The 12399-nt window shown below is 31.2% G+C and overlaps 2 protein-coding genes across 2 annotated transcripts; both read right to left on the reverse strand.

The window, feature by feature from the left end:
* Positions 1 to 707: 707 nt before the first annotated feature.
* Positions 708 to 3900, reverse strand: LOC134263732 (techylectin-5A-like). The gene is made up of 7 exons (XM_062746118.1): positions 3840 to 3900; positions 3036 to 3333; positions 2125 to 2281; positions 2025 to 2041; positions 1832 to 1867; positions 1073 to 1237; positions 708 to 981 (listed from the first exon to the last, which is right to left on the reverse strand). Exons 2-7 carry the CDS (start codon positions 3316 to 3318, stop codon positions 743 to 745), a joined length of 897 nt encoding a protein of 298 aa, XP_062602102.1. The 5' UTR covers positions 3319 to 3333; positions 3840 to 3900; the 3' UTR covers positions 708 to 742.
* A 3367-nt stretch (positions 3901 to 7267) lies between these two features.
* On the reverse strand, positions 7268 to 9825 carry LOC134263742 (ficolin-1-A-like). The gene is made up of 5 exons (XM_062746129.1): positions 9759 to 9825; positions 9193 to 9338; positions 8762 to 8858; positions 8388 to 8552; positions 7268 to 7632 (listed from the first exon to the last, which is right to left on the reverse strand). The coding sequence occupies exons 1-5, from the start codon at positions 9823 to 9825 to the stop codon at positions 7385 to 7387; spliced, it is 723 nt and encodes a 240-aa protein (XP_062602113.1). The 3' UTR covers positions 7268 to 7384.
* Positions 9826 to 12399: the final 2574 nt, after the last annotated feature.

Genomic DNA, 12399 nt, shown 5'->3' on the forward strand with positions numbered 1-12399 from the left:
AGAACACAAACTTGGAACATTATTTAGTTAAAATTTCATATCATTACTATTTGAGAAAAACATTTGATTGTGAACTGAAGTTCATTACTGAATGAAGACGTTTCACTTTATCAATTATCATTTGGCAAAGAAACAGTCACAACATATGTTATTATCGGATTGAAATGTGTACATTCATTGATTCCAGACAACATGTGACTGGTGGCTACAAGTCTATGTCTATCAGGTTTGAATGAATATCTTTCAATATGGACGACGGTTTCTGTTTTAATTTCGATATTAATATCATTTACATTTATTGTAAAAAATACATTTCAATTATTTGTTTTCTTAAATTAAAATAGCAGATATTTCAAGAACTGACATAAGATTTATCGTGGATATATCATATGTGATGGTAAGTTGTAGATTCGATCAAGCAAGCAAAATCCTACTGAGTAATATCGTTCGGTTTGACACAATGCTAGGTTCAATAATGAAACGCAGCTTAAGGTCACGAGGAAAATGCAGAACTGGGACCAGTTGGAAAGGTGAAAACTTTTCAATTTTTTATATAAGTACTTCATGGAATCATTTTATGCTTTTGGGCGATACAACGTTCAAATCTACCAAGTGATTATATAAACATATTTTCGAGACAAAAAAGGCATAGAAACAAATGAATTATGAATTATTTTATTTATATTTTTAAATTATTTCATGTAAGATTGTATGCCTTTAGTATGTTTTCATTTAACTTCCTTTACTTTCTGATTTTCATGTCAGCAAACATCAGGGAGTAGTGATATCCTAGCCAGTTATGCCAGTTAACACCATTAGCGTAGGATGAATGATTTCCTCTCAAGTAGAGACCATTGAGATTAGCCAGGTGAAAAGTTCGGTACCACCACCCCCCTCTGAATCTATGGGCACAAGTCTTATCATCATCACGATCCTTTGTGACAAATTTGGCGCCATTGTGTCGACTCCCAAATGCGTCGCCTGAAGATAAAGAAAATACCGTGCAATTTTAGAAATATTAAAATGCAATAAGAAAAGAAAAAAATTCAAAAGATGAGGCATGTCACGTTACCAGCGTTTCCACTGTAACCTAAGACTCTCAATAAATAACAAGATTCCTCATTTCCAACATTGAAGGTGCTGTAGCTTGCATATCGAGAATTTCCTGAAAAATCCTTCAAGTCGATTCGTAAAGTGTATCGTCCTGAATTTGTAAGTGTGTGGATTTTGTCATTCCCTGTCAAAAAGATTCTCTGTCGTTGTAATCAATGATTTTTCTTTTTGGCATTATTAGAAATTTGTTGGATTTCCACAAGAAATTCAGAACAAAATTACGATAAAAACCTTTACTAAGGCTTATCAATGTATCATGAACATCAAGATAATAGAACCTTGGTTTCTATTCTTAAGATGAATGAAATAACCGAGGAAATATAGGAAAATTATTCAATGCCTACTTTAATTTTACTCATTAAAAGAAACCAAGGTTTAATAAGTATTAAAATTCTAAGAAAGGTGACAAAATTAACTCATGGTTACATCAATCTCTGTTATTCTCTTACTCATCACCAATAACATTTTCTATACCATTAAATATTTTCCAGAATGATACGTATATAATGCATAATTATACTTTATTTTTATTGACCTTTTACGTTTTTGAAGATTTTGTTTTACTAATGACATAAAAAAACATGAGGTGACATTTAAAAGTATGATATTTAAATCAATTACAAAGTTAGAATTTGCATGAAATATTACGTCTTTACTCAGACCCCAATTTTTTCTCGTATTAAAATAAATTACCACTAGTACACGTGTGCATAAATACCTAGCCAAAATTCATTTGATAAGTTTCCGAACCCGTCTTGTACTCATTCCAGGTTCTGAAGAAATCCTCCGATCCATCCTGTCTCCTTTGTATAACCTACCTAGATTAAAATTCATTTTATACACAAACTACTAATTAAGATGGATAAATCAATCATTTTAAATAAAAATTTAAATTTTCAGCCCCATTAAACATTCTGTTATTTTTTTCCTAGAACATAACATAAAATTATTATCATGCAACAACTTAGAAGTAGAAAATTGTAAATGTTGTCAATTTCAATTTGATGTCACGTGGTCATTACCGCCCATCCGCCCCCAGCTGTCTCTTGATCACAATAGACCTGGAATACTGTTTCTTTATTTGGGTAAATGGAATACACCTTACTCTCTCTGTAACCTCTCATTAACAGGTCTTCACAGTTTTGTGGATAAAACGTATGACATGCGTCTGTCAAACAGGAAAAACAATGATTACAAGTAACATGAGTGAATGTTTAAGAGAACCATTGAAAATAATAGATTACAATAGTAGTCGGAAAAGTCTTTCCTTTTTTATATTTGAAAATCGTACAAACTTGAAATAAACCTTTTATGACCGTGTTCTTTTTTTAAAAGCAAATCTGCATATGAAATAGTATTATTTATGAACAATATTTATGATTATACAAGCAGTGAAAATGTTTGCTTCAAAAAAAATTCAAACAACATATTTGGAAAAAATCATAGACATGTTTTTATTTGCTCGACCCATGAAAACAACTGGCAATTTTTGGGAAATCCTTCCACTGTGTTCTTTATTCTAATTTTTAAATAATTTTATTTTAGATCAACTCTAAGATTATACTTTTTAAAGATACAATATTTAAACATACAATATTTTAGTATAATATCTTTGTTTGAAAAAATAAAAAAAAATCGTTTTCTAAGGTTTTCTATACGATATGTTTGGAATTTTAAACCATAAATTTCATTTTTTGATCAACCCTAAGTTTATATTTTAAAGAACATAAAATGTCTAAAGTCGAATAATAGGTCAAGTACAATTATGTACATTTATGCTAAATTTTAACTTGATCAATAATTTATCTGAAGCTGGTTATGAACAGATTTGCAAATTTATATAAAAGAAAACATTTGATTTCAAATTGATAACATAACTGATTTTTAAATAAATAGAAAAAGACTAGCAATTTCAGTCTTACCTTTCCCACAACTTTGTAGTAATGCAAGTATTGTTGCCAGTTGCGTGTTTATTTTTCTGATATCCTCTTTTGTTGCCAATCCTGTGTTATAATCAGAAATCTGTCCTCCTGATTTCAGTGTATGATTGCTATTGCAGATAGCGTCCTTCACTTTTACAATATTTGAGGCAAAATTAAGAAGCGTATGAAATGAAGTCGTCTCTATTACGCATTGATCTATTGGCTCGGGTAAAATCGCACTCGTAGCTCGTACCAAAAATAGTACAAATAGTATGGTGTTCATTTTAGTTTAAGTCGTCTGTTAATTAGAGAAAAAGTAGAATTAAAAACAGTAGATTAAATCTCAACCAATAATGTTCAGAATTATATGTAAAATATTTCAGCTCTTTTATATAAATATGGCTGTTGAACAGAGATAATTCACAGTAAAATATGGCCTCTACTAGACCATAAGTACATGTAATCATCTGTCTGATCAAAATTCAGTAAAATATGATCTCTGCTAGACCATAAGTACGTGAAATTATTTGTCTGATAAAAATTCAGTAAAAAATGATCTTTACAAGACCATAAGTACATGTAATCATTTGTCTGATCAAAATTCAGTAAAATATGATCTCTGTTAGACCATACGTACATGCGATCATTTGTCTGATCAAAATTCAGTAAAATATGACCTCTGCTAGACCATAAGTACATGTAATAATTTGTCTCATCAAAATTTCAATTTAAGGAATCAGGTGAAAATATGACAGTGAAACCGGGGGAATAAAATCAACAATCAAAATCTTCATTTTCACCTACCTTCTTATGGAAAGTTGTAAACTGTCAATATAGTTCCACGATATCTTAAAATAAAATATGGACGGTACGCTTCTTTTATTTTCTCTCACCCAAATTATCGTGACTTTGTAAGATTTAAATTTGATTTGCAAAATTCCTGCACAGATGGTGCAATATCATGATTTATTTCTAAAATCATGTCTAATCCTTTATTCCCACTCAAGGCCCCTGGTGATTCATGCCAAAACTTCAACTTCTGAGCTGTTGACAAAAAGATATATCGGCTGATATTAAACCATCAATCAATCTGGTGACATTATTTTTACCTTTGTAAAAGGTCTCAACCTGGAGTCAAACCTTGGACCTCAAGTTCACTTTATGCTTGCTAATAATCTCATTATGCATTAATTGCAAATTTTAACTTTTCACATTTTTCTATTATTATCATTATAGTTTTTCATGCACAAAACTTTGAGTCTAATGATTGACGTTTTCCTGAAAATTTGTTCAAAGGAAAAAACAATGTTATGTTAATTATGTTGTAGAACCGAGAAAATCAAAAAGTTTATCAATATAAAAATCAAGAAATATTTTGTCTTTTTTTTTAATAATTGTTGAAAAAGAATTATTTTCATAAATTATAAGGGATAATAATCTTTTCTTTAATTTTAATTGAGATTGCATTAAAGATTATCTAACATCGTCTAAGAAATCGCAATTTCACTACAAAGTAAAGACATTCATGTATTAAGTTGTAATATAAAATGAAGTTAATTCAATAAAATCCCAATGTAATAAAGCATCTAAGGCTGCCTTAAGGACGATGCATTGATTAATCAGCTGACATCTTTTTTAAAGTTTTTGTTTCTTTTATGTAATATATTCGTATATCTTTTCACAATAAAACACGCTTATAAAAAAGGACCAAGAACGGAAGATATTTGCTTCTTTGTCAGGATAATTTTATATTGCCATTAAGAAGATTACATTATATTTCAAGGACTCGAGGAAATAAAATCAATTCGCTAAAAATGGCAATTATTGTTAGTATATTAGTTGTAAGTGTCATTTACTGTTACAGTAGTACTTTTCAAAAATTAATTTCTGATTTACTGCAAAATCTTATACTTGAAAAGAAGAAAAACAATTGCAGTGACCTTAAACTCGATATTTGAATATATCGCTGACGTTTTGTGTCAATTACCAATAATCACTTTTATGTCTTCAAATGCTCGGCAGGCTCACTGCAGCTAGTTTTTGCTTAATTTGTTAAAGATAAACTCAAACACATTCACAAAGATGAATAATATCATTTATTTAAATGACGATATTAAAGAAAATACTTAATACAAAAGAATGGGGATCAGACTCACAAGCTCCGATTGAAATGACGTAAAATATGAAAAATTCCTATAAAACAATAAGATCAAACATTTCAAGAAAAAAATATTAAAAAAAAAAAGATGGCACATCAAAAGAAAAAGGGTGACACATCAAAACAAACATATCGATAATTACAAGATTAACTGATTGATTGTATGTTGTTTAACGTCCCTCTCGAGAATTTTTTTACTCATATGGAGACGCCACCACTTGCCGGTGGAGGGCTACAAATTTTGTTCATGCTCGGCACTCAGGGCCTTTGAGCAGTGAGGGATCTTTTTCATGCCAGCTGCTACGGGGCCTCGGTTTATACGGTCTCATCCGAAGGACCGGTCTCCACATCCAACAGTGGGATTCGAACCCGCGGCGTAAGGATTGACTCCTTACTTCGCGACTCTAGAGCAGACGCTCTAACCACTGCACCACGCTGGCGACGATAATTACAAGAATCCTATCTTATACAATTTATAAAAATGCTAGAGGTAGGATTACATTGGCGGTGGAGGGTCTTCAAAATATAAGTGATTCCCAAAATACTGTGGACAGCGCGGGAATAAAATAACAAGTGATCCGCTCAGTTGTCCACGTGATCCTAGCCCGCTAATCATTGGCTGGAACTTCACATACCACCGGCGTAACATCCTATCCTGCTATATTTATTACTTTAACCACCACACACATGTGAAAACAATATATAATTTCCATAAACAACGCATTTAATACATAAATTCAATAATAATCATAATTGCTTTTGTTTTCTTATGTCGATGTTGTATATCCCGGTGAGCTTGAAAAAAAAATACCACAGCCTGTGATTCCTACATTCCGTATATTGTTTATCTCTTTCGATCTTTGTAGCCGTTAATATTTTCTTTTCTAATTTTAAGGTTTTGCTTGACAATTGCAAACAGCAGATGCAAGGGAAGTCGCTTTGGCCAAACATAGAAGATACCTTTTATACATACGTCTGCAAAAAGGTCAACCATGTACAGGTGAAGGACTTCACATTTAGACCTTTGCTCAGCACATAGGAACATTGCGCAATAAGGGTTATTTAATTATTTTCCCATCTCTCAGCATGGCCTATTATTTTACAAATTGAGAATTGAAACACCTTTGGTATATTTAACCATGAAATTAGAACAATCAAAGATTGCGTTTTTATTTTTTATTTTTTTATTTTCCATTGTTTCTCTAGTGTTTTTTTAAAACTAACCAGAAAAACAATTCGTTTTCATCCAAAGAATTAAAGATCGGGGATAGCTTTATTTATCAAATGAACGTTTTTATCAGATATTTTGCTCATTAACAGAGGTAATTGAAATACCGTTTAAGTTGAAATTTTAGCGAGACTTTAGTTTGGCATTATTAGCGAGGGTGCTGCGATCGATAAAAATGAATATCGCAAAAAATTTGCGTTTTATTTCTAATAGCTTCTATAGTGAGCATTTGATGAAATCGCTAAAAATTAATTGCGTTTTATATGTAAAAGCGTCTATAGTGACATTTGATGAAATAGATAAAAATACTTCTTGCTAAAAATAAATTACCAAATTTAAAGAAAAAAATCGCTAAATGTCCGTCTCGTTTAAATTTTCACTTATACGGTATATGACATATTTTTCTCAGCATTGTGAGTTTTGTGACGTAAAAATAAGTTTAAATTGTCTATTGCAACTATTGAAAATAATTTTAATTATGACAGAAAAAGATAAGAAAAATGTAAAATTCCAACTTTATTTGGTCTAGAAAAATGTGAAGATATTGACACAAATTTCAGATGATGAATATCAGATGTAAAAACTGTATACAGGGAATTATTCGTCCCTTTCGCCCTATCCACACTTAGTAGAATTCAATCGGGACGACTTAAAAAAAAGAGTATAAATTCTTTTATTTAAAAAAAACATAAGCTAGGCGAATTTAAAACGGGACAAAATTATTTGCAAGTATGAAAGTATGAAAACGGGGCAAAAATAACCATGTATACAGTAAATACGTAATGTATGATAATGAATCATTGACAACACAAAATAAAGGACATGTAAAGGAAAAAATTTATTGTCTTGTGTGTCTATTTTTTTTCACAAAATAGGCATAAAGCTCACCATCATTGTTAAATTTTCTTTACCGAATTTCCGACAATTTCTTATATTGCCCGTCTCTATTTCTGAGTCTACACTCTAGGCATTTGTTTTCCGGATTTTCATCTCAGTAAACTTCAGGGAATAGTGATATCCTCTCCAGTAATACCATTCCACGCCGTCAGCATAGGATTTATGCTCTCCTCTTAAGTACAGACCATTCAAGTTAGCTCGATGGCAATTTTGATACCACCAACCACCTTTATATTGCTTTGCACAACCGTGTGCATCATCACGACCCTTTGTGGCAAATTTTGATCCTTTATGTCTAGTCATCAATGAATCTCCTGAAGAAAATTAATGATGTTCGATTTAGTAGACTGTCTTAAAAAACAAATGATGGTTGACGTTCATCTAACCTGCCTGAAAAATTATGTTTTCTTCTGTTATTATTATACTTTTTTTTACTTTAATCGATATAGTGTAAATTGGTATTTTAACTATTTTCCTATCAACAAGCTTATACTTATTACATGGTGTATACATATATGAACATGTATGATTTCTAGGTTATAGCACGTTTCATTGATTAAATGCACATTTACGATTTTTTAGGAATCAATTAAGTGTTTTAGATTCTAGAAAAAAAACTATTGCCCTAACACACTGAATAGAGATGTAATCATTCTTCGTAATAAGCAATTAGAAAATTTAAAGCAGTATAATTATTTCGTACACTTATTCGTGAAGGTAGATAGAGTTTTTTTTTTACATGTAAGAATAGGCCACAGGAAGACAGAAGGGCATTTCAAAGACTAGTTGTAAACATAGTATAGAAAAGAAGACAATTGAATATTCTTCTCTGCAAGCTAATCAACTGATATTTTCCAAATCTGGATTTTTTCCATGACTAAAGAGAAAAGATTCAAAGAATTTTTCACTTTTTTTAATCTGTAAGATGACTTTAAGTCTCCTCCAAAGAAAACATTGTTTGTATCATCTGTCTTTGATGTAAAAATTAGAGGAGTAACTAGTCAGTGGGGTTAATAAAATTAAACTAATTATTCTATTAATCAGTTATAAGTATTCATCATCAACTTACCAGCGTCTCCATTATAATCTACAAGGTTTAAAATATACCCAGATCGCTCATCTCCGATACTGAAGGTATTGTAGGTTGCATATCTGGAATTTCCGGAGAAATCCTTCATATCGATTCTTAGCTTGTAGTTTCCCGATGATGGAATTGTATGGATTTTATCGTTACCTGTAGAAGATGGAATAGGATTTCCTTTTTATTCTCAGAAAGTGACTTAACATATAGATGTGGAGAGAGAGAGGTAAATTGTAGTGTCAAAGGAATATAAAGAATCATTTTTGAAATTTTTTAGTATTATATGGTCTTTCTAATGAAATTGCCTACTAATACTATCTATCATATGGTCTTTCTAATGAAATTGTCTGTTAATACTATACCTAGCCAGAATTCATTTCCCAGACTTCCAAACCCGTTTTTGTACTCATTCCAGGCTCTGAAGAAATCCTCTGATCCATCTTGCCTTCTCTGTATAACCTAGAGTACAAACAAAAATTTACGAAAATCATTTTTTATTTAACTCACTTATTTATCAATAATCACAATTTTAATTATAATTGTCACCTCTTTATTTTTATCTTGTAACCTTCCTTTCCTCTACTTAAAATCATGGAAATGTAAATTGGGTTGCCTTATCTTTATTATTCAGCTGAACAAAGTCGAGCAAATTGAAAGATAGGCCTTTCCGATATAAAATATATAATTTTACCTCAATCTTTCATGCATCAAACTAATTTATATAATGATAATGAGTAAGAATATGAGACTATATGTCCTTTGCATTTAAAACATACAAAAGAACGTTTATTACCATCCATCCACCCCCGTCTGTCTCCTGATCACAATAAACCTCGTATACCAATCCTGTCTTTGGGAAAATGGTGTACACCTCACTTTCCCTGTATCCTTTCAGCAAGAGGTCCTGACAGTCTTCTGGATAAAACCTGTTACACGTGTCTAAAAAAAAATAACGTCAGTGCATTTTATGAAAAAAAATCAGATTGAAAATAAAGTTGTTTAAATAATTCATAAGTTATATGTTTATATAATAAAAAATTATGTTCAAATATACAAATTAGAAAGTCAGTTTCATGAAAAAAAAAATCTATTTAAACATTTGTACGTCTACAATGTAATTTAATGGCATATTTGTGTCACTAATGCATGACTTGTTTTATGCCTTTGCCAGTTATTTTCTAAAAACCTTCAGGTCTAGATAACTTTTGATCTTTTGTTTTTAAAGACCAGATAAAATGTCTGATATATGAAATTTGAATCCCTCTACGATGGCATGCAATTAGAAATAAAAAAAATACTTTATTGTATTAGAACTAGAAATGTCTTACTAGTATGTTATTGATGTAAATTAAAGAATACCAGGTGAATTTGATGCAATATGTGTCTGTGTCTTTTCTCTTGATTCTCCCTTGATACGCTGTGACATTTCAGGGGATTCGAAATTTCACAATTAAAGAAATAATTGCATTACCTCTTAAACAGCTTTGGAATAAACTGTGCATTAAGACCAATTTTTGTTCAATTTCCTTGATATCTTCTTTTGTTACGAACTCATTGCTGTGCCCAGTTCTTTGGTTTATCGCCGTCGTTATAGTTCCATTTCCATTGCAATTACCGCCCTGTTGTTGAACGACTTCCGAGGCAATATTTTGAAGCGAATGGAACGAAGTCTTTTTTATAACACATTGATCAGCTGGTTCCAGTATACTCGCAGTATACTCGCAGTTGTCATTGCTCCCAAAACAGTATAAATATTAAGGTGTTCATTTTAATTTTCTTTAACCTGTTAGAATAGAATGGATATTCAAAACTGAAAAAGTAAATAATAATTCTATAGATATTGCTGAATGAAATACATACAATAAAATAATCAAATAACAACTAAAGGGATGTTTCTTGTAATAAAATAACATGGAAATGGTAAATTTGTAAACTTACCTTTTCCAAGTAAAGCAAGTAAAGCTTGCAAACCGTAGCAAACAAGACTCCGATGAGGTCCGAGTTGAAGGATCGTTTTATTCTCAACTTCATCCAAATGATGCTGTTTCTAGACTCATCTATGAGCAACTAACGTGTGGCAGGTGGTAAAAGACATGTTTTTTTTTTCAAAATCGTGTAATACCTGATTGAAAGCCATTGCTTCTGATGGATGGTGTCATCACGTTTACCTTTTGGATATTGCAGATAAATTGATTGATATACTCAAACAAATTAACCTGGTGACATATTCTTCATGTTTTGTAGAAATTGACGTCTCGCTTTAGACTCTATGAGCAAGCACCGTAGTAAAAAAACATTTGTTTTTTTTCTCACCCTACAGATTTAACATCCAATCAAATTAAGAACACTGACAAGGCTCTGTTTCTAGGGGAAAAAATTACTGCATATATATTTTTTGAATGATACAAAAGTGACTGACAATAATACGGAGAAAAACAAAAGTCTAATTTATAGGAGTAAACAAAACGCACCTGTGCGTCCTTCAATTAGCTAAAATCATTTTTACAAAAAGAAAAAAGCGATGACGAAGTCGGTGAACATTGTTTTTTTCGGATACAACCACACAAGGAATGGTAATTATCTTAGCTGTGCTAGGAATGATTGACGGATACGGAGGATTGTTCTTATAGGTCGTGAGAAGGAAGTGCCAGCTAGTAACAATGATAAAAAAAATACATTACAAATCAATGCCAATATCTGTTTGACATCATGTTTCCAATAGAGTTAACACAAATATAATAAAAGAAATAGAAGAATAGTTTCAATGAAAATTACAAGCTGAGGGAAATGCATTTTAAAAAGAACGATGTTTGTAAATGTATTTTTAGAAGAATTTTTGGCCAAATATTAAATGGAATTGGAAACGAAGATACAAAAATTAACTATATTTTCAAAATAATTAACGGCTTTGAAATTAATGTGGTATAGAAAAATGTTATCAAAACAAAAAATGTAGTTTTTAAGAAGGGTGGGGGGCAATGCACTGCGAGTTGTAAGCATTGATTTGAAATCTAAGATGGGGTAGGGGGAAATATGTATGAAAGCCAGAAACATTGCAAACTTCCCTAAGCAAGAAGTGTTATGTCAATGCCACATAGTAATATGCCTTGAAGTCAGGGATTTTTAATGTATATCAGTAAGCAATTGTCGACATTTGTGGGAAAGTAACCCGTGAGATATATACTCTAGATGGACCTTAAACAATATACAATCTATCAATCTAGTTCTAAATTGAATTAAATTTTACGTCAAATAAACCTTGTGTCTAAATTAGGGGTCATCTATAATATGTGCAATGTCCTTTAAATTAATAAATCACCTCATACTTAATTAATTTTTGAATTCAGTATTTTCAAAGGTTTTTCCCTTCTTTCTAGCTTTTTCCAAAAACCATACGCTATACTCATTTAGAAAATGTATCAACCATCTGATAACCTTCTGAATGATTCTCCTAATTCTGCATCAGTTGTTTAGTTTGATTACATGTACATTTGAACCTTATAGTCAATATAAACTTTTTTATATATCCTTAATGAGACATATGTAAATAATTTTAGCAAATAGTATTAAATATTAAAAGTCCATTAAACAATACAAAATAGGACCAGGTCAAACACGGACCTCCAAAACATCGGATTTGGGATCAGGTGCCATGGAGGAGTGAGCATCCCCTGCCGACCGATCATACCCGTGGTACGCGTTTGCTCCTTGTCATAATAGGGAAATAAGAAAAATTCGTCGTCAGTTCAGTGTATAAATAATAGACTAACAATAGATTTATAAGAAAACGACAGTCTGCATTTCATTTAATGATAAATTGTATTTTCTGACAAGGTCCTTATAAATATATCAACCATAGAACTTTCGAAATTATGAATTTAAACGAGACTGCTGAAATTCTTGTGTAATCCACTTGTTTGTCAATAATTTACTTTGTTTTAGACATTGTTCATACATAGATCATGCTCTTGCGTATGGAATAAACTGAAATATATAAACT

This window comes from Saccostrea cucullata, unplaced genomic scaffold (assembly GCF_032062105.1).
Source record: "Saccostrea cucullata isolate Sc308-1 unplaced genomic scaffold, CSIRO_AGI_Scuc_v1 ctg3701, whole genome shotgun sequence".
NCBI lineage: Eukaryota > Metazoa > Mollusca > Bivalvia > Ostreida > Ostreidae > Saccostrea > Saccostrea cuccullata.